The 27261-nt window shown below is 39.1% G+C and overlaps 1 protein-coding gene across 1 annotated transcript in view; it reads right to left on the bottom strand.

Annotated features, from left to right (window-relative positions):
* Window positions 1-27261, bottom strand: part of PLA2R1 (phospholipase A2 receptor 1) — a 105483-nt gene that overhangs the window by 15028 nt on the left and 63194 nt on the right. Inside the window, exons 12-20 of the mRNA XM_036421472.2 lie at window positions 19577-19779; window positions 17608-17753; window positions 13855-13939; window positions 11377-11509; window positions 10774-10809; window positions 10146-10303; window positions 7613-7677; window positions 6919-7022; window positions 4884-5023 (exon numbers count right to left, since the gene is read on the bottom strand). Of these exons, the coding sequence (XP_036277365.1) occupies window positions 4884-5023; window positions 6919-7022; window positions 7613-7677; window positions 10146-10303; window positions 10774-10809; window positions 11377-11509; window positions 13855-13939; window positions 17608-17753; window positions 19577-19779 (1070 nt within the window). The remainder of the gene's footprint in view (window positions 1-4883; window positions 5024-6918; window positions 7023-7612; window positions 7678-10145; window positions 10304-10773; window positions 10810-11376; window positions 11510-13854; window positions 13940-17607; window positions 17754-19576; window positions 19780-27261) is intronic.

The following is a 27261-nucleotide window of genomic DNA, read 5'->3' as shown; positions in this document are numbered from 1 at the left end:
AGTGGAGATCAGGGAGGCTGCTAAACATTCTATAATGCACACACAGGTCAGCCCCCAGAACAAGGAATCCTCTAGCCCGAAATGTCAGTGGTGCCTCGGGAATTCTTTTCAGAACTCAGGTCTGACCATGTCACTCTAGTGCAAACCCTTCAGTGATTTCCCACTGTTCTTAGTATAAAAAGCCTGAAGTTGAGTTACCAACTAAGAGAGGAAGTAAGTATATTTTCAATTCTGGTTCCCTTTACCCTGTTTGCTTCACAAAGAAACATAATTGGTTATAAAAGTTTTTAATTTTACAACAACTGCCTTTTTATCTATTTCCTTCATTTTCCCACTTTCCTCTAATTACAACTTCCAAAGAGAGGCACATACTAATTATTAGGGAGTCTTATCATTTAATGTGAATTCACCTTCTATTCAGATAGTCACACTAATGAACCATTCATAAATACCAATGAACCTCATAGGTTCAGTTAGCTCAATAAATCTCTCCAGAAAACACACACACACACACACACACACACACACACACACACACACTCCCCTCTTCTTTCTTCCTTCCCCCAACATTGGTTTCAGTCAAGCTTGACTGTGGCACATTGTCAGTACTTCATTGTTTCTAAAAATATGACATATTTACTAACACACTTCAAAATGGTGTCATTAATAATTAAAGCAGACTAGCAGGATAAGTACAGCATCCTTAATTTTAAATTGTTTATTTACTTACTAATTTACAAGATGTGGTCAAGTTGAATGGATCTCTGGTTATGACTGTGAATTAAGGATATTCTCCTCTATTCCAAACAAATTTTGAACATAAAGTTCTCTTTTGTTTCAAAGTCATTTCCAGCTCAAAATCTGAAAATAGAATTCATGTTCCATTTGCCAAACTCGGTCCTTTCCCAGTGTGTTGACTGACATTGAATGGCCCAGTCAGTGTTGCATTTACACCAGCCTAAACCTGGAGTCCTCCTCACTCTCCCCACTCCATCATCCCTTCAATCCTATCACTTGGAAATCCTATTTCTCAGTGCTCCCCACCATTCCCACTGCCCCACATTCTTTGTCTCCATCATCTTAGTTCAAGCTACTATTAATCTCTTGCCTGGACTACTTTATAGCTTCCTAACGGCCCTTTCCATTCTAATTCCTCTCCCATTGTATATTGGCACTGTAGCTTGAGTAATTCTTCTCCAAATTCAGTCCTGATCATATCTTTCTTTAGTTGAAGCCCATCAAGGATTTCCCATTGCTCTTAGAATAAAAACCAGAAACTCTAAGACGATATAACCCTTACCTACTTCTTTTGTCTCCCCTCTCATATTCTGGATCTCTATGCTTCCTTTGATTTTTTAACTATGTTACATTCCCTCTCACCACAGCACCTTAGCACATGCTGTCCCCCCGACTTTTAATGCCCCCTGTCCTTTGCACCACTTCACTCAGGTCCTCCTATTATACATTTTATAGAACTTTGTAACAATTACTCATCATATATGTCACAACTTTAAATTATACATTATTTACCTGATTGATTCATTACTGTTTATTCTCCCTCAAATCTATAAACTCCAAAAGAGAAGGGATTGTTTATATTTTTCCTAACCATTGTCTTACCAATATCCAATATAGTTAAATGAATGCGTGAATGAATAAAATGCTGTGAACTTGAATACATTAAAAAAAAAGAGGAATGTTTTTTAAGACTATGTTGTGCATGAAACAAAATACTAGCTAATCCCAAACTAGAATGCTCAAAACTGCTATTAGCACTCAATTCAGGTCCTTGAATAAAAATGTGTGAGTAGAAGCACAAAAGTTAACCTAACACACACACACACACACACACACACACACTAATACACTCCACACAGAATTTCTTCCTCCTCCTACAGTTCTGCTGTGACATGTCTCTTAGATGAACCACTCTTCCAGGGGTAATCCTGGTCAAGCCTCTTTCAGTCCATCAAACAAAGAGGAAATCATTTGTAAACATTAGAAAAGGAGCTTAACTTCTGTTATTTCTGTTTTAAAACTCTAAAAGGTGGCCCTTAATCAACCAAGTGTTTTGTTTTTTCCCCCTTAGAGATAAACAATAGAAATTAATCCTAGGAAGATGAGAAACAAAATATAAAGTTTGATGGGACAGAATATATTTACAACTCATTCAGAACTGTGACGTGAGCAATGCTTGTTATTGCTGTCTCCCAATTTTCCTTCAGTAGCTTTAAAAAAATTAACTGGGGACCATGCCACGGGGCTTTCCATTCCTCTCAGCTATCAATCAACTTTTCTAATAATCTGAGAAAGTCGTTTATTCCAAAGTGTAGATGACAGATGAGTCAATCTCAGAAATATTTCTCTTAAACAAAATAAAGTGTTAAGGCAAATGTGAGTAAGCCCCTTGTGGTGGGATTTTAGCCATTGATATGCAGGGTAAGGCACTGTGGGTGGGGAGGCACACTTAGGGTCTTTGAACTCAAGCTCTGTAAAAGGTTACCTTCCTGTGAAGCCTGCTGTGATGGTTTCCTTAGTAGTCAAATCCTTTAAATGATTGGAAGAACACGCTGTGACTGTTGCATTGCTGGGCAAGTGTTGGCTACACGTTAGAATAACGAAGGAAGATTTTTTAAAATACTGATGCCTGGATCCCATGCAGATCAATTAAATCAGACTCTTTAGCGTGTCACCTGCACCTGGATATTTTGTAAAAGCTCACCTGCTGAGCCTAAATATATAATCAGGGGTGTGAATCCATAATCTAGCTGTTAGTTATCAATAAAGGCTTTTGTTGGTTTGTTTTTTAAATGGATTCTGAGCTACGTGCAAGAGTTTTAACCCTGCTCCAGACAGCTCTGGAAAGCCCTTCTGCTCTCACGTCTGGGTCTGTGCTTTGCTCATGCCCCTTTCTATTCATTTCTAAGGAAGAACTTGCTTGCACTTTGCTCTGGGTCTACTCCACTGTCGTGCTACCAGGCCCACGTATGTGTCTACATACTCCCTATTCCTACACAGGTGGAAACATGGAATAGAGCTAAGCTGTGCGGATAAAAATGTGTAAAGATAATAGCCAAGGACTGAACCAAAATGAACCATTGCAATTTATTTCTTCAATGCCAAGAATTTGAATTACCATTAACATCCTCTCTTATACATGGGAGGAATTATGAGTTAGTAACAAAAACAGTTGTGTTCATGTTTTGGGGTTGGTCACTGACTATATATATAAAAAAAAGTGATATTTAGACAAGATAAGTATTTCTTTGTACCTGTTCTCTAAGACCGCTGCCAGGATGCACTTGTTATAGTAGTAGTAAAAAAAACACACAAAAAACAAACAACAAAAAAAACCCCTAGCAGCTATAAAAATTAACTATAAGTGCATCAAAACCTAAGAATAAGAGTTTTTTTTAGAAGAAAAAATATGTCATCAAATGCAAAAAAGAAAAATTAGATAAATTAGGCTTTAAAAACTATGCACTGAAAAATGGAGAAGATTGCTCTAACCAGTTTAGCTCAGTGGATAGTGTTGGCCTGCTGACTGAAGGGTCCCAGGTTTGATTTTGGTCAAGGGCACGTCCCCACTGGGGGGTGTGCAGGAGGCAGCTGATAAATGTTTCTCTCTCATTGATGTTTCTAACTCTCTATCCCTCTCTCTTCCTCTCTGTAAAAAAAATAAAATAAAATATATTTTAAAAATAAAAATAAATAAAAATGGTGAAGATAGTAAATTCTACATGACATGAATTTTACTCCAATTTAAAAATATCAGTGGGTGCTCAATTGATATGTTTAATATCCAAATGACCCCATTTCACAAATTAACAATGAAAGGAAGATCACAAAGGAGAGAATGCCCTGCCAATGCAACTGAACATACAGATTAACAATTGGCTGTTAATTTATAATTTGGGATGCATTTTAATGACTCTCACCTAAGGCCTATAAAATTATCTATACTAATAAGTATGCTAATTAGACTGGCCATCTTCTGGATGTCCTATGGACATCCTTCCAGACAAATCCACAGTGACTGCAAGGGCTGAGGGCCAGCAGTGGTGGCAGCTACAAGGGCCAGCGTGGAAGAGGCAGTGGCTGTGAGGGTCAAGGTGGTGGTATGGAAGGCGGAAGGCAATCGTGGCAGCAGGGAGAGAAGGAAGGCTCTCGTGGCAGCTGTTGGAGGAGAGACATCCCAACCCTCCAGTGCACGAATTTTAGTGCACTGGGCCTCTAGTTTTATTATAAAATGTAAGGAGTGGAGAGGAAGTCTCAGCCTTAATTGAGGTCATATCAGAAATAATAAATCTGGTTTATAATATCCCCACTAGCAATTAAATTTTTTTTTCAATTCTGCATGGAAACACCTGCTTTATGAGGCTCAAGATCACATTGTCTGAGCTATGTTATTAGTGGGTCAATTCATTAGGCAAGCAAAGCTCTATGCAGGGACATGTCCAGGCAGGGAAGACACAAGAAGGAGATGATGGAGCCTGGGCCCCCTGAAGAAAGTTGACAACTTATTGGGAGCAGGATCTAGATCTACACATACACACAGGTGCGTGTATACACACACACACACACACACACACACACATACATACACACACACTTGCAGAGGTCACACTGGCGTATAGCATAATGAATGACGGAATATACAAACTCTGAATAAACAAACAAAGGGTGGCATCAAGGCTGTTTCTCACCAACACTTCTTAGTCTAGAGAGGGTTATCCCTAAATGGAAAACTTCTCAAATCTCTTGAAAGTTGTAACAAAAATATTCCAGGTCCAATTTTCAAAGTCACACCCACTTTTTGATTATTTTCAAGAATTGATATCTACAAAAGAGCAACAAAGGCAACTTTTTGAAAATAAGTTTACCTTATAGTTAAAATACAGCCATCCTTTGGGACACATTCCGTGCTGCTTTGGTGTATCTTTCTCTTTCTCTACGGGCCAAAACCTTTTTCGCTTACAGATGCTGGGCATAGAAACTGAACACTCTTCACTAGCCCAGAGTCCTGGAGGGGGAAATGGGTTAGAAATGACTGGAAGCAATGGTAACATTCTTTAATTGATGAGTATTTTTATGACTGCCTCAGTTTATCAAAGGTTGTTTTTTAAATCTAGAAACTGAACTAAATTTAACTATGAATCATAGAGTTCTCTCGTGACCAAAACTAATTGGTCAAGGGGCAAATCAGTAATTCTAATTCAATAATGCAAATGCAAAAATATCTAAACAAATACTGTGGTTGAAATCATAGAACTGATTAAAGTTCTAAGAGTATTTGACTTCATTGGGAAAATAATATTTTGTAGTCTTTATTTTAAATATTCAACTTCAAATGTAAAGAGAAATGTTCTAAAATAATAGATGACCATTTCTACTTGATAATCTGTTTGAAAAAATAATAATGTAGAAAAATTAACTCACAAACTTCTCAGAAAAGAGCACTCCTTAACACTGACCTTTAAACAAAATAGGCTCACATCTAACCATGCCCACAGGAGACATATCCCCAAAGACCTTAGCCCCTGGAAGAGCTTTTTTTATTTTATTTTTAATTTTTGAATTTAGAAGAGCTATATTTTCAGAGAAGATTATAGAATGTATTTCATTAGCATTCAAGCTATAATTTCAGAATCCAGAGCAAGGATGCATGGAAATTGCAAGGACAGATTCAGTTTTCTATGTGAGAGATATGAGCCAAAAACATGTTGGCATTTTGAAGGAGGGGCGGGAAGGCTATTTTAAATGCAGATTAGCTGCTATACCTCCAGCATCACAAAGCAGCCTTTCTTGTAGGCTGTTGTGACACCTGCTGGCAAAAGTGAGCTGACTTCACCACATGGTTTTGCTTTTCCTGACTTTCTCTGTAGATGCCCTAGCATCAAGGATTGCTTTCCATATTCATCCTACTCCTGGCTTTGGGCACAGGTTTGTTATGGATCTGTTAGAGTCGGGAACATCATTACTTTTTATTGGATAAAAAGAGTGGGGTGGATATAAGTGGGTAATCTATCCAAATAACACTGTACTGATGAGTAGAAATTTAAAAAAAAAAAGTCTTCAACATAGATGTGCTTCTAAATCCCACTTGCAAACAATTGGTGTTCTAAAGCAAGCAATAATTAATGCTAGGTATTTTTTCCTATTTATTTATTTTAATTATTTTATTTATTGTTGATATCGATAGTATCACAGATATCTCCCATTTCCACCATCCTTTCCTCCCCTCCTCTCTTCACCCAGGTCTTCATTACCCTATTGCCTGTGTCCATGGGCTATGCATATAAATATATACGGTATGTTGTTTGGTTTACCTCTTCTCATTTCCCCACAGCAAGGTATGTCAGTCTGTTCCATGCCTCCCTGCTTTGGATTTTATTTTGTTAGTTCATTTACCAAGTGTTTTTTTTTTTTTTTTTTTTGTTTTGTGTGTGTGTGTGTGTGTGTGTGTGTTTTAAAGGAATACTGAATTCAATGAAATTTTTTCTTAAATGGGAAATTAGAAGTAAATTTTTCAGAGGTTAAAGATCTGGCCAATTATAAATTGGATACTAAAAAAAAAGTTAAAAAATGGGCTCATACTGAAATTTCATAGAGAGCAGTATTCGGCACACACATTTTTGACCCACTTTCAAAGGACTCATTTTTTACGCTTTTTTATTTAGTTCATGAGGAATGCCTTATCTGGATGTAACTTGCTTTCAAGAACATGAGTTCATGGAATAACCTGTGGGAATGGCCATTCTTAAGCCTTAAGATGAATGGAATTGAACACATTAAATTCAAAAGCAAAACAACCAAACCAAACTTCCTCACCAAGCTTATGCAATGAGAAAGAGATGTCATGCCTCCTGAAAATTATCAGTCTGTGTTATAAACCTAAAAATGGATGAATAAAATAACCTGTTACGGATGAAATGAAGCCACATCTCTGACTGTGGTTATTCTTAGGTCCTTCTCTTCCTTTGTCCCAGTTCTGATATATTACTGGTGCTCCATCTCTCCAGCTGTAGGAAAATTAAAAATTTTAACATCTTCTCTCATTCTGCATTTTCAATCTTCAACACCATTTTTGGAGTACGGGGGTATGGATTGAAGGCTCTCTCTCTCTCTCTCTCTCTCTCTCTCTCTCTCTCTCTATATATATATATATATATATATATATATATATATATATATATCCTCACCTAGGATATATTTTTATTACTTTGAGAGAGAAAGAGAGAGAGAGAGAGAGGGAGGTGAGAGAGAGAGAAAGAGAGAAACATTGATGTGAGAGAGAAACACTGATCCATTGCCTCTCATATGCATCTGGACTGGGAATTGAACCCACAATCTAGATATGTGTCCTGACTGGGAATAAAACTTGCATAGTGGATGGGAGAACAACCAATGGAACCACCTGATCAGGGCTGAAGGCATAACATTTTATTAAATTAAAAGAAATACTTGTGTGTTGGGTTAGGGAAATGAAAATTTATAAGCTAAAGATAATGTTTGAGGCTACTCAATAAATTGATCACTAAGATCTAGCCCAATCATTCTGTAAATAAAATCTGCCAAACAAGATTAAGTGCTAATTAATCTAAGTCCATACCGAAGTTCACCATTGGCTCTTTCTTCTTGAAGTCCAATCCACCAATTTACACCATACTTTGACAGCTATTTTTTGAAAAAAGGAAAATGTCAGCATTTATTCTACTTGTTTTCCCTTTTCATTAGTAAGATTAATGGGGTTGCTGGTAATAGCTTTCTATTCTCCAGTATTTGCCCAATTATCTAAAGAAGAATACACTGAGGCCTATCATCTTGAGAAAACCTGTCCCTTCATTATTCTAAGATATTCCCTCCTCATTTTGAAGGAAAATGTAATCAAATATTGAATATTCATACAACATGCAATATCTTAATGACAACTTTTCCTATGTATTTAAAAGTAAATTTTCTCTCAGAATAGGGATTTAAAAAGTAATATGGTAAAGTAAAATACAATGTGAATTCATTTTTCTTACTAAGAATTCAGTGGTTTATCTTCTCAGTGATTGATGAAATTTTTATTTATGAGCTTAAAGAGGCTCATTGTATATGTCACTCTACTTGAAAAAAAATTCAAGGCACAAAGACATCAATAGTGGAAAGATTTTGAAATTGAGGGATTAGTCTGGGGAGCTTTCAAACTGAGTATTAGCACCCTCCCCTCTTCAATCACATAGTGAGATACAATATAGGACAAAAGAATACCACAGAGTTCCCAGTGTTTGACAACTGAAATATCCTTTATATTTTTTTTTATTAATCTTACACTATTATTTATCACACAGATCTCAGTACAATAAAATACAAACACACGCACACATGTACACGTGCACACACGAACACATTAGAACAGGTGTAACACTAGACTTATGCCCCAGGAAATTGAAATTCCCTCTCAATTATAAAAGAAAAAGAGGCAGTAAGGATTGCCCTGAGACTTCTAAGTCAATATACATTATTGTTTTGTGTGCTGTGTGTGTAAAATGTAACTCAATTTTATATGCTAAAAACTTTATTTTGAAAGCATATATTTAAATTTGCACGTCCATTTCTTCTGTAAAGACTTGAGAATACATGTCAAGACATATATATATATATTCCATGTGAATTTCAGATCATTATAAAATAGTACCTCATATCTCTCTAACATTCTCATTTATAAACAGATATTTTTACTCCTTAAACAGTGTGGCTGTCTGCCATATCAGCAATTTGAGAACAAGCAAGATGGAGCGACAATAATTTTGTATCCCCGAAGTGTTGTTTCATGGACGTGTGCATCCATGCTGAATTTAGAATCCCATTGTCAGGCTCCAGAATGGGTCCACTGAGACTGGCTGTGAGCTCGCGGGGAGAACCATGACACTTTCATTCACTCTAAAAAGGTCTCATGTGCAACAACTGTGGAAATCTCGGCCTGATTGCTTACTGCGTCAATTAAGGACCTTTAAAGAGAAATTGCAACTACTGCATCTTCAGTGGCATGTTTATTACCACCTCAGTCATAGCACAGTGATCCTCCACATGGCCTATCATAACCTGTTGTGATATGGAAGAGAACTTCACAGGACAAGCTAAAAATCCAACCCAAAAAATGGTTGTTTTAAATTTTAGCATACGTATACTACCACAACAGTAGAAGACATTAATATTCTTTGTATAAAAGAATATAAAAATGTGATAGGCTGATTTTCAATTCGCTTAGCTCCTCAAAAGAGTAAGTGTAGTCTTTTTCTATCTTAAGTTGAAATGGAAAACCACATCTTACCATTTCCTGTATATTGTGACTTTTCAAACTTAAAAATACTATCCTCTTGTAAGTAAAAATAGTGTACTGTTGTAATTTTTAAAAAATGTTTTTATTTTATTATCATTTTTAATCCCAACATGAGGATATGTTTATTGATTTTAAAGAGAGGAAAGGAGAAAGAGAGAAACATTGATGTGAGAGAGAAACATTCTTCCTTACGCACTCTGACTGGGGATCAGTCCTGCGAACTGGGTATGTGCTGTGCCTGGGAATTGAACCTGCAACCTTTTGGCATATGGGATGACACTCCCAACCAACTGAACCACTTAGCTGGGATTGTACTGTTGTAACTTTAAAATAGCCACACGTATCCCAGATACTCCTTGTCCCACATCTGTGTTTTATTTTCTTCCATGCCATTTATCCATTCATCTTTTTATAGAACTCTGTGTGATTCTATTAACTTGTATTGATTATAGCCTTTTCCCCCAAACTAGACCAAAAAGGCAGGAGTTTTGGTCTATTTTAATCACTGATAAAGCCTCTGTCCCTAGTAGAATAGACTCTGAATATGTATTGAATGAACCTCATAAAAGCAATAACACTCTACTCATTCACTATTGTTGCTAGTAATGAATAAAAGGGGTGAAATGACTGACGAACATTGTAAACTTGTGTTTTCATTATTTTCTCTTTATCTCTATAACAGAGAAAACCCAATTCTCAAAAATCTATGGCTTTTAATGAAACTTAAATAAGTGTCTGAAGTCAAATTTAAAAAATTCCCCAAGGACAGAAGAAGGAGCTAGCTCTAAATTTCTTATGGTTAAATGTATTCAAGTACCACTCTTATTTTGCTGAGGATGAATTCTTGCTCATGTGCAGAATGAATTGTGAGGATAGCACCACCCAGCCAGCCACAGATAAACTCAAAGGTGGACCATTCGGAGGGATAGGCATGGAAAAGGTACTCTGCGTCCTGATAAAAGAGCCAGGGTTCATCTGAAAGAAAAAGAAACAACACAAATAATGCAGAAAGTAATGACCAGTATAGTGCCGCCTTAAATAAAATAGGCTGTAATGAACCCCAAATTCTTAACTTGGTTACTGAGCATTGAAAAAATTGTGTGTGTTTAAATAAATATATTTAAACATATATAAATAAATATGTAGCTTGCTCACTTTCCTTGTTCTGTCTCATATAAGAAACCCTCATTTGTATTCAAAGGTCTGGGATAGATGCATATTTCAAAATCACGGGTACTCAAAGTGGAGTTAAGCTATGATATTGGTCATTAATCATATTTAATAACATTTATCAATTTGATTATTTACTGATTATTTGTTAATTTGAACAAATTAGTTCTAGATTGATGTAAGAAAAGAGGCTCAACTGCTGAACTGTAATAATACAACAATGGTATATAATAGCACATAATTTGAAGTTCAAGAACTGCCAGGATAGTTCTTACCGTACTGGTACCAGGGAGGAATCTTGGGTTTCACATCTGTAAAGTGAAAGCAAACCACCCTGAGTAACCACTCTTCACAGATGTGCTACCTCTGACTTATTTTAGCTCTAAACACAATATTTTGTACTTTGTCTTTTGAAAGACCATTTAAAAACCAAGTACGTTGTGCTATTTGAAATATGGTTAGTTCCTTACTTGAGGAGGAGGCTCTGCTTACAGGTGGGAGGATGGGAACACTTGCTGAGGGCCTACTGTGTGTCACACACTATTCTAGGTGCTTTCACTCACTCATTTGACAAGTAATTTTGTTTGATTGTAATGTTACCATAACATTCTTCCAGATTGTACTGGCAAAACACAATACGATATAGTCAGTTATCCTCACTTCCTATTAACTAACTTAGCATACTGCACTAGTGTCATTTTTAAAAAAAATTTCCCTTTGATTCAGTCTTTGCTAAAATAGTGCAGTTTGGTTCATCATGAAGGCTACTGGCTGTGATTCAAGATACTTGCGTTAGATCCCTATAACTCTTCACTTGGGAAAATGCTATAGGTTTTAAAAAAGCAAACATATAGTCAAGATCTCATTAATATTTTTACCTCTTGGAATTTTGCATATCCATTCACGCTTGGAACCACAGTGCGAGGGCAGCAATGTTTTATTTGCTTTATAAACAGCACAATTTCTTGTATTATCTCCAAAATAAGTATTGTCTAAAAATGAAGAGACAACCTGCAGCAGATGAAGTTCATTATTCCTTAATGACGATTCCCCCACAAAAAAAGTTTCAAAAGGTCATAAGGGCACCCTTGTAAAGAAGCCGTGAAAGACTTCTGGGAGAAGCTCTAGAAAGGTCTGGATATGATTCCAGATAAAGGTTATCCCCATTTGGGAAGAACCAGTGAATCAAATTTTAGAAATTTTCCCTAAGGATGGTCTTTTCTTAAAAAGAGGCATGCTACTCTTTTCTCCAGATGAGCAAAGCAGATGCATGCTTCTTTCCAAACTTGCACTATTTCCTCACTAGCAGGATTAGGCTAGCTACCGTGGGGTCCACGGCTCAGGTACTTGTAGAATCTGAGTCTCACCTTTGGTGTGGATTGTTTTTGTACAGACACTAAGCTTTTAGTTTCTAATCACTAAATTCTAAGTCACCACTAGCTTAAATCAGGAAACTATCCAACACTTTCCACGAGTTATCACCCAACAGGGGTATTCAATAAAGACTCAACACTCTCAACGATTTAATGACTATCTGGTAGGAGTGCATGGACCACAAGTAAAATTAGGGTGAAATTTTTTGGGGGAAAAAGGATGCTTTGAAATCATGTGAACTCTTCAAACATGGACACAGTCATGAAATTTAACTTCAATCTACATGAGCTCCGACTCAGAGAACAGCATGAGGCTGAGTATTCATTTTATCTAGTGGGGACTGAGGAGGAATTCAGAGCCCTGCTTCATAGCTTTGTCTCCTTTATTCTGAACCAAATTGTCCATTCCTCTCTCACTACTGATGAGTTTGTTTTAGTGAAATGAAATGGAGTGTTTTCAGCCTCTATGGAGCACACATCATTAAATTTTTTTTTTAATTGTTGACAGTATTACAGATATCTCTCATTTTATCCCTTTTTGCCCTCTTCCACACAATCCTCACCCCACCCGAGGCCTTCCCCATACTACTGTCTGAGTCCATGGGTTATGCATATATATTCTTTTTACATCTCTTCCTGTTCCCCAGCACTCCTGCCCCTACCACTGAGATCTGTTGTTCTGTTCTGTTTTTAATTCTATAATGACATTAATCACCTAACACCAGGTTGGGGTCAGATCAATCCTTTTATGCCCCTTCTGCTTTCTGGGCCTCTGTTTCTTCATCAGCATAACAGATGGGAGGGGCTGGGTGATCTTTAAGATCTCTTCCCACTCTCTGGTCCTGATGCTCTTTTTAACGAGGCAGCACATGGGTGGAAACTTTACTTTTTCAACTAGCATGCCCTATTATTTTCTTCTCACTGTAAGCACATAGCTTTTCCACAGATCTCTTCCTTGACACAAATTTGAATGCTCTCTCTGTTGCAGGCGTAGAGTTCCTATTTCGATCTTTACTATTTCAAAGTTTAGCTATTGATATTTTGCCAACTAGGAAACATACTAGTAATATTGTGGCTTTGGAGGCAGGCAAACCGTGTACCAGTTCTGGCTCTCATATGTATTACTTTAGGCAAACTATTTAATCATTTCAGTACTCAGTGCATTGAGTTGTAAGGATGGAATGAGACCATGCAGGCAGGACTGCACTCAGCTCAGAACTTAGAAGGGAGTTAGAGCTCAATAAACAGGAGCTGCAGCAAATGCTCACTGCAGGCTAGCCTCCCCATTTCACAGGCCCAGCGAACAACTTGATTCTGCATGTGCCCTCAGATGGAACCCGTTTCAATCTGGGATACTGCTTCTGTTTTTTTCTCTATCCCCTTGAGAAAAAAATTCCTCATTGAACCTAAACAATACGTAGTGGTAAGTTCCCCTTTTCTATCACATAGGTTTTTACAAGTCTGAGGCTGACTAAAAGCAAATCTTTCTTTCTCTTTCCTAATGACTCGCTCTGGCTGAGAAGGAGGTGATATTTTTAAGACTGGCATTTCTGTTCTTTTAGAGGGAGATGAAATGAAACTGGTTCTTTTCCTTGTGGAATGGATGAGGGTCCAACGTTCACATACTAAGGAGGAGGGAGGGGGCGGTATAGGAAGCCTGGTAGTGTTAAAGAACAGTGGCTTCTTTGCTGGAGACTCTTCTTCACACGGTAGATGGTGTGAGGACCTTTCTGGAGATTTTGGTTCTTTTCAGGATAAGCTCCTACAAAACTATCTGGCCTCCGAGCTAGCTGGCTGGCCAAGGTTTCCCAGGCATTCCTGAAATAACTCTTCTGGCACAAAGGTCTGGTGTAGTTTCTGGTTTGGGCCTGAGTCATGGGGAACAGGCTCATTATTTCCAGGTTCATTTGCTTGCTCTATCAAGTGGTTCCAGGGCCACCTGCTTTTAATTCATTTCCTTTTCTCTGGGTCAGAAAGACTTACAGGGGTTCCATCAGACCACTCCCAAGAGCCAGCGTTCAGGGGATTTCTTTTATTGAATCCGATCCAGAACTGCCTTTCTTCTGTCCTGCGAAGAGAAGAAATAGACACTTGGCCTTCCCCTTTGAATTCACCGCAGTATGAAAAACGCTCAAGTCTGTACTGATGCGGGCAGGAAGCAGCTGATGCCATGGGCAGGGTTGGCCAAGTCAAATAAACATGTACAGAACATCTCCCAGTGCAAAACCTGAGGTCTGAAATGAGCTGAGAGAAGATTTAGCCTCTGCTTCCCGTTTCTCTTGGTTTGTGCTGTGCTCATCGGTGATGTGCAGTTGGGGGAGAAGCCAGTGCCTGTTGAGAACATGGCTTTCTCATGTTCGTTAGGAATGGCAACACCCATCAACCAGGCCCGGAACACATGAAAGCCAAGTTGGTGAGAGATTTTGGACTTCACTATACTGTGCTATTTATATACGTGGAGATGCTTTGATTTGTGGCTCTTTTGTCACACGCTCATGCATTCTCTGCAGGTTCATCGCCAGCACTCCTGTTTAATAAAAGGCACACGGCATGTTTGGGGTTTTTGTTCAGATCCCAACAGAAATGTTTCCACAGCGAATCAGCCTGAGGCATGGTGGGTTAGCGTCAGCAGTCACCACCGGGTTAGACGTGGTGAGAAGCCCCACAGAGAACCATCTTCCTTCCTATAAGGCGGAGGACAAACATGTCACGCCCCAGAGGCCTCAAGCAAGCAAGTGGCTCTCTCCTCGGCTGACTTCCATGTATAAGACTCTCCTCGATTTCAGTCTAACAATTTTAGAAAAAAAAAATAGAGTCTTAAAAATGGAAAAACATAATAATCTCTAAGTCCTAGGTTGGAAGTCCACACTACCCTCCCTCTATGGAGAACATTTTATTCCTTTCCTCACTGAACTCAGCATTCTACAATATTTCTGCTATATACTGACTCCTAGAACTGGTATTTATTTTCTCTCCATCAATTTCTAAACTGGTATAATTTCTTTTTTTTTAAAGACATATTTTATTGATTATTTACAGAGAGGAAGAGAGAGGGATAGAGAGTTAGAAACATCGATGAGAGAGAATCATTGATCAGCTGCCTCTTGCACACCCCCTACTGGGGATGTGCCCACAACCAAGGTACATGCCCTTGACCGGAATCGAACCTGGGACCTTTCAGTCCGCAGATTGACGCTCTACCCACTGAGCCAAACCGGTTTTAGCTAAACTGGTATAATTTCTAATAATGTCATATAATAATATAAAAATAAAATACTAACAGAAAAGCAGTGCCCCGGGAAGGAGAAGAATGCTAGTTCATGCTAACTATGAAAACTTGGAAGTCAGGGAAAAAGTAAAACACATATTACATAGCTTTTGTGATTAGATGCTGAAAATCAATAACTTGATAGGTGCGTGGCACTAAATTCATCTAGAAATTCCAAGTGTGAGAACTTATGTAAATAGAAATGATATTTGATCTTACAGCAAACATGGAAGCAGTTAACATGTGGCTGTTTCATACAGCAAAACTCACTGTGTATGCATATGTATATGAATTTGCAATTGGCTAAAGTCATGAAGCAAAGTTGCAATGTAGAACAGCGAAAACCATCACATATCCTTTGGATCTGTGGCCCCCACCCCTGGCTAACAATTCAGTTCACTAGGCAGTTTCTTGAACTTTTCTTCAACCTCAGAGAATCTGATTCAGCAGCTCTGGCGTGAGACCAGAGGGCTCTGTGTTTAAAGGTGTCCCAGAGAGTGTGATAATCAGCAGGTTTGGGAATCCTGGTCTCAGGTCCGCGTTTCCTGCAGTGCAGAGGCTAGGAATTCTATGGGATGTTGATAAGTGTTTTAAAAATACACACCAATAGTTTTGTGGTCAGAGGAAGTGCTTCCGTCTAAAAGCTCTTACAATATTAATGTACATGGCAAATTTCCAAGATTGTACTTTGCTTTGCAAGCATATTTAACCACAAGATCGGCCTCCTCCCCTCCCCATAGTACTCTATAGCACACACCCTGAGGAGAGTGTCAGTCTCCTACTTTTAAGGCCATTTTTAGGTTTTGGAAATGAATAATTTGTTAGGTATTACCTCTTAACCTTCCTAGGGCAGTGATTTTCAATACTTTTCATCTCCTGCCAAACATAAACTAGTTACTAAAATTCTGTGGCACACCAAAAAAAATATTTTTGCCGATCTAACAAAAAATAAATACAACTTTTGCTCCTTCACACTGAATAGCTATTGTGTTGGCTGTTGTCATTTTTAAATGTGACAATCTAAGAGCAAAGAGGTCAGTGCCCCTGACTAGTCAGGTATTGCATATTTTTAAAATTCTAAACTAGTGTGCTGTGGCTGAAAACTACTGTCTTATGGGATTGCCCCAAAGGAAACTTAGGGCAAGGCTAGGGTGTTCCTCAACAAACAGTTCTGGAGTTTCTCTGTGACTCAGGCAAGTGTTTCATAGACACTCCAGATTTCCAGAGCTTGGAGCAGAGTAGCTGGTGTTAACTTGTTCTCATTAAGTAAATGGATGGAGCCATGGAGGCCTGACCCCCGCTTAGTCCACAACATCCTTGGGGGCAGATTTTTGTCTGACATGCCTATTAGATTCTCAAGTCTGCTGTGCATAAAACAGTGACCTTTTTATAGAAGACATGCCCAACATGTGTTCTGAACTGACAAGAACATTCTAGATAAAGAGGCCAAGAGCTGGGAAGACTCACTAAAAGAGGACACGGTGGCTGCCTTTAAATATTTGAAAGTAGGTTAGACTTGATCTGTGTTGCTCTGGCTTACTAGAAGGTTGATCATTGAAACCAACCTTTTAGAGGGGAATAAATGGTGATGGAAGGAGACTCGGCTTGGGGTGGTGAAGGCACAGTATACAGATGATGTATTGTAGAATTGTATACCTGAAATCTGTATAATTTTATTAACTGATGTCACCCCAATAAATTCAATTTAATAAAAGAAAAGAAGGAAACCAGCCTTTAACAGTGGAACAGGCTTTCCTTCTCCCAAGTAGGACCACTCTGAAACTGACAGGCATCATGCAGACAGTGCATGGCCCCAGGGATGGAGGAGAAGAAATTCCTGCCTGTGGGTGGAAGGTAGCTCAAGATCACGTATGCTTTCTTCCCATTTAAAAGTAATCAACTTTCTAATTTTATGGAATTCAAAGATTCTATAAATTTGCAAGATGGATGAAGATAAGAGAACATGTAAAATAAGGGTTGGATTAGAATTTTTTTCTTTTAATTAGTGGTAGTTTGATTTTTTTAAAACAAAATCTTACGTGGACTTTGATTATATACAAAATAACTAGAAGAGGAGCTGGTTGGAGCTGCTAGTGAGTCAGTGAGCAAGGAACCAGGAGCTCTGCCTACTAGGCCCCTTCCTGCCCCTCAGTCAGCACTTTGAAAATCACTGCGCTAGATAATTTCTGAGTTCGGCAGAAAAGTTCCAAAATTCTGATTTTAGGCACAGAAGAGATTTCAAATATCAAAACAATGTCACTTTATGTTCTTTGTTTTATGGAATGAGAACTTGGTGCAATATATTTATAAAATTATATGTTTATGTTTTTCTTTCATAACCTGAAGCTAATGGGTTTAAGGCTTAAAACAAATATTTGAGATCTTAAACAAATATTAGGGATACTCATTCCGAAGTACTGGGGGACAGAACATTTGACTGTAATTTTCGAAAATTAACAAGTATTTACCGATTAAATTTTGAATGTAAAAGCTCATTCACAAAATTCTCTTCCTCGATATGGGCAAAGCTTGCAAGATGAGCTCCAAATTCTTCACAAAATGCTTCAGCTTCTCTCCATGTTCTTTTCATCAATACCTTTTCACTATGAAATACCTGTATAGTAAAAGAAAATAGAGTTGACACTGTAAGACTATTTGACTCTGGACACGAAAATAATAGTAATTTAATTGTCATTATTCTTTGTTAAAGCTTGAGCAAGTAGGAAGAAATAGCATTTATTGAATTAGAATGTGTCTGTTGTAAAACTATTATCTCATTTTATTCTCACAACAACTTTATGAGTATATAATAACCTGTTTTTATCAATGAGCTGCTTGAGGATTCTTTTTTTTCTCCTAAATTTCCTGTGACTTGTCCCTTAATAAGTGTTTGTTCAGCGATGAGGAGAGTCAGACTAAAACAGATTACAAATTTCAGGTCACACAGCTACAAACAGGCAGAGCGAGGATTAGACCCAATACTTCCTGCTTCCAGAGCCCACGGATTTCTGTCCCTCCAGATTGCCTTCTGACAAATTAGAATTGGCTGAATGATCATGCATCTGGCTGATGCATGGCAAGAAATGAAAAATTAGTCCTGGGACCTAGGGCAGGTCTAATTCTAGGGTCTTTGGCTCTGAGTTGTGCCTAAATTCTCTGCTGTTTCTCAACTGTCCTATTTTTTTTTTTTTTAAGCAATCCTCACAGTAACAGGAAGAAGTCAGTCACATGGAGGGTCTGCTTTTGATTTTATTTAAGATCAACGATGAGGGACCCAAGACCGGAGCTCTGAATCCAGTGCCTCTGCAACCTCCTCATTTTTAACTGCTCAGCACTAAGCCTGAGCCTCTGGTGCCAGGCTTCACGAGGCTCTGATCTGCCGAGAGCAGAAGGAATAGGTATCCCAGTCCTGTGGACCATAGCACAGCCTTTCCATCCTCTAAATTATATGTCAAAACTCACCTCCTTTGGGAACTTTTTCTCAACTCACTTTAAATTATTAAATCCTACCATCATACCCATCAAACACACCTGGCATTTGCTGATGTGTTAGGGTAATGTATAGTAGAAAAAGGAGTTCCGAGATCAAGAATTTATTCCAACTCTGTCAATAAATAGTTGTGATCTTGGATAAATCACTTCATCCTGCTAGTGCCAGCTTACTCCTTTCTAAGGTTCAACTTATTGCTCTGTGAGGTCACATCTAGGCTTATTGCATGAAAGCAATGTAGGACTATACACATGGATATTTACATTGAGTGCATTCACAGGTATTTCAGGCCATCTATAGATATGCATTATCTCTAGAGAGAGAGGCCATCTTCATTCTGCTTTGCATATGCCCACATACTAGAAAAGAACTTTCTCCCATGATTTTGGAAATCTCTATTTATAAAATGAACCAAAGACAAAACTATCAAACAAAAACATCATATCTCAAAAAATACATATTTCTGACAAGAAGATTGTAGGTGCTGATTTAAATCTAAGATCTAAAGCTGCTTTACAAAAAGACATTTCAACATTTATATACATACACATACATACATATCAACTGTGTGTATTAATGTGTTTTATCTTTAGGTGTCTGGCAAGCTGCAAAAGCTACCCTTAGCAGGAGAAAGGTAGTATACTATTCTGTAATACGGACTTTATTAATTTGTTTACACATGATATGAATTACATCATTTTCATACCCAGAGCAATAGTAACTGGAAACCCAATATCAATCCTTATTGAGGAGGATGGCAGTGCCACCAGGGATATGTCTTTAAAAATTATTTTGGACTACGACTGAAATGATAGAGACAGTTGACAAATATTAATCAAGTACCTCTGCATGCCAGACACTGTTCTGGAGTAAAGGATTTGGAATACATGGACAAAGTTGAAATAATGTTGGTCCAGTTGAGAATGGCCATGTGACCCTGACCTCACCTTGAAGCAGCTGGCCAGGCCCGGCTCGGACTCCCAGCTTAATAAGCAGGGGTGAAAGGGCCATCTCTCTTCATGCTCAGTCTTCTCCCGGCTTTCCACTGGCTGTTTGCACAGGGACATTGCTTTAAAGTGCGTGCAGTCCTTCACTTCCCAGCGGCCAGGTGGACTCCGTCCTCGCATGACAACACAGCCACCGCTGTAGCCTAGAAGCAGAAAGCAATGCTTTCAACACCGGTCGACTAGAACACTTTGTGCTCAGAAGACCTCTTTAGAGGGTTGAATAATTGATATCTCAAAATGACGTACCCAGGCAAGAACAGTAAAGGTGAAAAAGGATGTTTTATTGGCATAATTATATCACTTCTCACTCTCCCTGGAGAAAAGAATAGAAGATGGAAAAGTGAGAGAAGAGAGACTAGGAAGCTTGAAATTTGGACATTTTGAACTCAGATGGCAAATGATGGAAAACTAGGAGCTGTTCCAACTTGAAAGTGAAATATCTCCCATCTCATCAAACACCAACTTCCCTCTACGTTGAATTATTGAATTTTTAACTGTGCAGAAAACAAGTTTAACTCACCATTTCTTAAGTATGTATGCATGCTGTGCTTTGAGATGCCAATGTGACAAACAACAATGAAAAATAGCGTGTATCCTCTGAGAAGTAGGTTGAGCAGGAAATAATATGCGACTGATGGATTCAAGGTATTTGCAAGGGACACAACAGAAAACCAAACTGTAAACTATGGTAGAGTGGAGAGAATGAGATAAATTCTAAAGCGGGGTGAAACTCTGGGGCAGGAGTAAGGGCAGACTTCAGGAAAAGGAAAAGGCCTTCTAGTTATGAACAAAACTGCATTTTATTCTTTCCAGTATGTTTGAAGATATTAAAAAATAAAAATTTTCCCCATAGAACAACTTCTAGGTTAAGATCCTCAAATTTGTCACCAAATCCACACAACTCATAAGACAGCCAGGAAGTACACTTCAAATTTCAGTGCATCGTAGAAAATAACCCCATTCCAAAAATAAGATAAAAACTGAAAAAGGGACCTAACTGGTTTGGCTCAGTGGCTAGAGCATCATCCTGCGAACTGAAAGGTCCCAGGTTCAATTCCAGTCAAGGGCATGTACCTTGGTTGCGGGCACAACCCCAATAGGAGGTGTGCAGGAGGCAGCTGATCAATGTTTCTCACTCATCGATGTTTCTGTCCATCCCTCTCTCTCTAAAAAAAAAAAAAAAAAAAATCAATAAAATATATTTAAAATAAAACTGAGAAAGGGTGAGCTTTTTTTCTTGAATCTAGAGTGATCATCTAATTAATTAAATCAACATTCAACAACAAGAAAATGGTGCATCTATATCTATATACCAGACAAGGCTGTATATGAGCTGTGAGAGACAGAAAGATAACACAACACAAAACAAACAAACCCCAATTCTTAATTTAGTATGAGGCACAGACTCATAAACGCTTAATTGCAGGCAACATAATGTGGGAAGTGCTATAGGGACTGTGTGTCCAGATTTCTGTGGGAGACTCCAGAAGGATGGAATCTGCCTCGGAATATCAGTAAAGAATTTGCAGAAAGTAACATCTGAGCTGAGCTTTGAAGGATGAGAAAGAGAAAGGAATTTTCAAAGAGTGCTTATTAAAAAAAAGTGATTATAGATAAAGCATCTGAAGACTTGTGATGATTCTGGACTTAAAGGGGCTTTTAAAAATGTAGTCACTCAGTACTAGATATTTGTCTTGCTTAATTTCTCTTCTGAAGTAGTGGATTTATTTTATTTTATTTTATTTTATTTTATTTTATTTTATTAAGATACAGGGCAATTACCTTTGGTATTTCATGCTGACAGAAAGATTAAAGAGAGAAAAAAATGAAGACTTAGAGAAGAAAAAAAGATAGACAAGATGTACAAAGACCTTCTCCTAAAGGAATGGGGGAGTGTAAAATAGAGAAAGAATAAGGGCGCTGAAGAACAACTGCTTATATCTTCAACTATTCTGGGAGCATGCTGGGTAGAACAGTAACAAGACAGCACCCCTCTGCGAGAAACCCACAATCCTGTGTGTGTGCTCCCTGACGTATCAAACAGACCTGCAAAGGTGAAAATGACTCGTCTTAAACAAGGAAATATAATTAGTATGACTCACATAGAATAAAAGTGAGCCAAGAGAAATTTGGTCCATAGAAAGGCCATTAGTGGGTTCCATTGACTAGAACAGCTAGTTAGTGTTAAAAATGGAATGTTGGGGGCCAGACAAGGAGGAGAGATTATAGCATGTACCCACAACCTCCCATGTATGCAGCCTTGCAGTACTGCTGAATGCAGTTTCAAAATGCAACTCACAATCTAGCAGGTCATCCCATATAATACAGAGGTGTGAGGATTAATATGCAAATTAACCCTCACACCCTCACAAGATGGTTGCCTATGACCAGGCTGGCAGGAGGGTTAGTGAGGGATGACCAAAGAACTGAACAGCAGGCTGCATGGGCTGACCAGGCCAGCGGGTGGAGGGGGGCAGTTAGGGGCGATCAGGCTGGCAGGCAAGCCCAAGGATCGGACCTAAACTGGCAGTCAAACGTCCTCCAAGGAGTCCTGGATTGGAGAGGGCACAGGCTGGGTGAGAGGAAACTACTCCCCCCCCAACATCCCTCCTCCCCAGTGCACAAATTTCATACACTGGGCCTCTAGTGAACAATAAAGGAGATGCTGCATGCTCTGTGTGATGAAGTTATAAAGAAACTGAACTGTGGAAATCCACATGGAAGCTCAGAGTCCTATACTAATAGGGCTGCTGTACCGAAAACGGAAGGGACCCATGCACTCCCACCTGTTCCCTTCGTCCTTCCTTTCCTAGAAGCCTTCGACCTGGAGCCGGAGGTCTAGGGGTCTAGTCCCAGCACAAACGTTAGTGATTCTAAAGGTAAACAGATTATTTTCACCGCACACAAAAAGCTTGTCTAGAATATGGGGATAATAATCTCTTTTCTTCTCGTAAGTTTGAATGAAAATCAAATGAAACAAGGTATTAAAAGGCACCCCAAAAATTATCAAGGGTTAAACCCACCCATAAATGTTGCTTAGAGATTTTTATTTTGGCTGTTTTCCTTAAAAAGCTGGAATTTTGTAGCATGAGTTCTGCCTGCAGGTTCAAAGAATTTTTTTTATAAAGCTTGAATCAGCAAATTTACAATGTAATGCACTTTTCTGTTGGCCTTGCATTTTGCCTCACTCCCCCCATCAGACAGTGATTAAATAGCTTTGGGTTTGGATACTATGGATACTCCACCCATCTTCTCAGTGGAGAAGAGATGTCTGTGAAGATGGGAAGTGTTGCCGGAGTGTTACTGATCTTCTCAAGTTGTTAACTCAATGGAACATTGGACCCACGTTTTAGAATCTCAGCCCCAAAGAAGCACATAACGTGGTGTAATAGCGGGAGACTGGGCTAAGGGAGCTATAAACTGAATTTGAAATCACACATTGTGGGGATGCTTGCAAAGCCAAATAATAAGGGCAGGGTGTGGGAAAGAGCAGAGGTGGATTTTCTCCCAGAGAAATTGTTCTCAAATTTGGTAACTCGTTTGCTTCTCCCTTCGGAGAAGAAAATCGATCATCCTATTCCAAAGTGGCGAAGCTCACATTTAAACTAATTCTCCTTACCTGTCTTACCCTCCCTCAACCACCCACCCCCCCGCCCCGCGCTTCCCCTCAAACATGTCTTTCAAGAAATTCTAGTTCACCATTCCAGTCTCTTCCATTTGGCAAAGCTATCTTACCATATAAGACGAACTGAACTAGGAAAGCCTCCACTTTCCCCTTCTCTGGCCGAATACCTCAGGGCCAGGAGGGAACTGTAGCTGGGCCTTCTCTGTCTATCTATCTACCCATCTATGTATCTAGGTACCTATGTATGTATGTATGTATGTATGACCTATCTATCTTTATTTTTTAAAATCTTTATTGTTGAACATATTACATATGTCCCCTTTTGTCTCCCATTGACCCCTTATAGCTGTCTCCCCCCCACCCCCCCGCCCCAGGCCTCCACCACCCTATTGTCTGTGTCCAAGGATTATGCATATATGCATACAAGTTCTTTGGTTGATCTCTTCCCACCCACCCACCCACCACTGTCTTCCTCTGAGATTTAACATGGAGAAAAGTGAAGCTCTTGGGATAGGGAAGGCTTTCTGTCTATCGGCCTGATACTGTGCTAGGCTTTTCATATGGTCCGTTCCCTGTTGAACTTCAAAAACTATTTGAGGCAGACATTAGTATTTTCAGTTTGCAAATGGAAAAACGGAGGCACAGAGGCTTAGTTATGTGCCTAAGACTACATAGTTAGTGAGGACTTGTTCTAGAATTTGAAAGCAGATTTATTTGAATCTACTATGAGACCATGTTAAGGTACAGCGTAGGTGGGCATTCAGTAAGTTGTCGAATGAAGGACAGAATCTTCCCCTCAGATAATCTGCCTCCATTTCCATGGAGCTCTCTCTCATGCCCCTGGCCATGTTCTCTTCTTTGTGTGTCTACACGCAGGCGTCTTCAAACTACGGCCCGCGGGCCACATGTGGCCCGCAGAGGAGTCTGATCCGGCCCGCCAGGTTTTTTGGGCAGTGAGTGTAGCCGAGGTGTTACAGTAGGAATTAGTAGTTCATATAGTCCGGCCCTCCAGCTCTCTGAGGGACCGTGATCTGGCCCCCACTTTAAAAAGTTTGAGGACCCCTGGCAGCGTTTTCCTGAATATCTATGACCACATCTTTACCTTGTATGACAGTTACTCACATAGTAGTAATTATATAAAGCACTAAAGGGTGCTCAGATTGAGCTTGTCATCACTTCAGACCTCTGTCCTCATAGTGGATCAGCCTGTCTATCTCTGGCTGGACAGGCTTTTTACTACTCCTCGCTCTGAGCAGGGTACTTCCAAGAAAACAGATCAGCCTTCCTTTACTGGGACCCATTTTCCTAGTAAATTTCCCCTGACTTGGTACAGTTGGGGTAAATGTGCCCTGGTGTTATCCCCTGTGTGAAATATGCCTGTTCTGCAAGTTTCTAGATCTAGAAACTGCTGTCACAGAGCCTGGGTTTGGGATGGATGAAAAATAGTGATTTCAAAGGGTCACAGAAATGTACAGACATCTATGAAACTCTAATGTAACTTGGGAAAGCATTTTTGAATTTCCTAGCAAGAATGGACTCATTTGTTTTCTTTCACTATTGAGCAGCCTCCATTTACATTGAATCTTTAATCAAAGTACAAAGTCCATTCTAGTTTCAATGCATTAGCATCCCCCTAAATGAGAAAGGCCCTATTTGTCATTTTCCCTTTAATTAATGGCACTAGTTAATAAGGATCAAAATTGTTTTTTTTTTTCTGAATAGTTACTTCTCTCAAAACACCAAGTACCAGAGTCTCTTTGTGATGTTGTTTTAATAAAAACCTCAGAATTTCCTAGTGCTTTGAGAATAGGGGATTTTGGCATGAAAGAAAAGAAATGCATCCAGAGACAAATGGCAGGGGAAGGAGGGAGTTAGAGAGCAACCAAAGGAATTGAATGCATGCATATTAGCATAACCCATGCACAGACCCAGGAGCGGTGGGGACTTCCCCAGGGGTGGGAATGGCTGGGGGAGGGGGGTCAGTTGGGGAAAAAGGAGACATATGTAAAACTTTAGACAATAAATTAAAAAAAGGAAGAAAGAAAAGAAATGCATATATAAAACAGGGTAAGCAAAACCCTTGTAGTCCTGAATTCAAATAGAAAATATCAGTTTGAACTTGATATTTCACACACACACACACACACACACACACACACACACACACTTTCTAGCTGTGTTCAGTGAAATAGCCTAGGAAGAATACAAACCAACAAAGCAGTGAGCACTCCTATGTATGGATTGTGATACTGAAATAATAACCTTTCCCATGAAGATGAACCAGGATTCCTTGATGAAATGCGTGTTTCTAGATCCAGATAAAAAATTTACTTTTTGTCAGACCAGATAGCAAGAAAGCTATGAAGACTACCAGTGTTATTAAGAGGACTCATGAGGTAGTGCTTGAGATTTTCATTTCCATTAAAAAAAGATAACAATTGCAGTGAATTAAAACATATCAAACATATTAAAAACCCTTACTTCATAGTAATGCTCTAGCTTGTTTGGCTCAATGGATAGAGGGTCAGCCTGTGGACTGAAAGGTCCTAGGTTTGATACTGGTCAAGGGCACATGCCTGGGTGGCGGACTCGATCCCCAGTGTGGGGCATGCAGGAGGCAGCCGATCTATAATTCTCATTCATTATTGATGTTTCTATCTCTCTCCCTCTCCTTTCCTCCTCAATTAAAAACAACCAAACAGAAAACTAGTCACTGTTACAGGATGCTTATCCTATCTAATAAAGAAAGAATATGCAAATTGACCTTCATGCAGTGACAAAGATGGTGGCACACCGCCCCCCCCTCCCCCCAGCCCCACCAGAATCTCACAGACCTTTTAGCCCAGTCGAGGGGGTGGAAGGGGCATGGTGCTGCTGAAACTTTCCTCAGCCCCCCAGCCACCCAGGGCCAGCCCAAGGCACAGGCAAGCCTCAGATGGCAGCTGCCCAGCAGACACCCAAGGCATAGGCAGGCCCTGGATGGCAGCTGCCCAGCCATCCAAGGTCACCTGAGGCTCAGGTAACCAGGACTGGCAGTGGCAGCAGCAGAGGTGTGATGGGGTGTCACCTTCCCCTGATTGCCAGGTCAACTTCCTCCCCTGAGGGCTCTCGGACTGTGAAAGTGGGCAGGCCTGGCTGAGGGAACCCCTCCAGTGCATGAATTTTCATGCACTAAGCCTCTAGTAAACAAATAATCATTTAAGAAATCAGTAAAAGGAAAGAATTGAACATTTATTCTGTCTTTTCTGTGAAAACTGTCACAAAATAACAAAAATAATAAAAGAAATTACACCTTTATAAAACTGTACTCCCTTCCCCAGCTACAAATGAAAAAAACCCTTCATGGATCAATGGATCTAGGCATCAACAAATAAAAAAGTAAGAGGCAGGTCAAATAAAGAGAGAAACCTAGAGATTAAAAGAGATTTTAGGAGACTTATCAACCAATTGTGTGAAAGTATCTAGGATCCCAATTCAAACACACTATAAAATACATTACATAATATTTATGAGTTATTTAGAAATTTGAACACTAACTAAAGATTTGTTATGAATTGTAGTTAATTACTTTTAGGGATGATAATTGTATTATATTCATTTAAAAAAAACAAGTCTTTATCTTTTAGAGATAATACTAAAATATTTATGGATGAAATAATATAACAGCTGAGATTTGCTATGAAACAATAGGGAAGTGGGGGTAGTGGGTGGGGTTATAGGTGAAACAAGATGGACCATGAGTTGATAGTGGATGACACTGGGTGATGGGTATATGGTGGTTCATGATACTATTTGGAGAACATAACACAAAGTTGAAAAAAGTGGCACAACTATGATTCCACTACAGCTTGACTATTTTGATAATCTGTCATAGGAGAGCATCTTGATTGAGTTTATTGAAAGGCTGCAGGCTTCCTATTCAGTGGTCTTATAGTCAGTTTGGACTGGATTAAGATTTTGACGTGTGTGTGTGTGTGTGTGTGTGTGTGTGTGTGTTTGT

Source organism: Pipistrellus kuhlii, unplaced genomic scaffold (genome assembly GCF_014108245.1).
Source record: "Pipistrellus kuhlii isolate mPipKuh1 unplaced genomic scaffold, mPipKuh1.p scaffold_m20_p_7, whole genome shotgun sequence".
Taxonomy (NCBI): domain Eukaryota; kingdom Metazoa; phylum Chordata; class Mammalia; order Chiroptera; family Vespertilionidae; genus Pipistrellus; species Pipistrellus kuhlii.
Note: the sequence above shows the minus strand (reverse complement) of the source record. Positions and strands in the feature narration are given on the sequence as shown.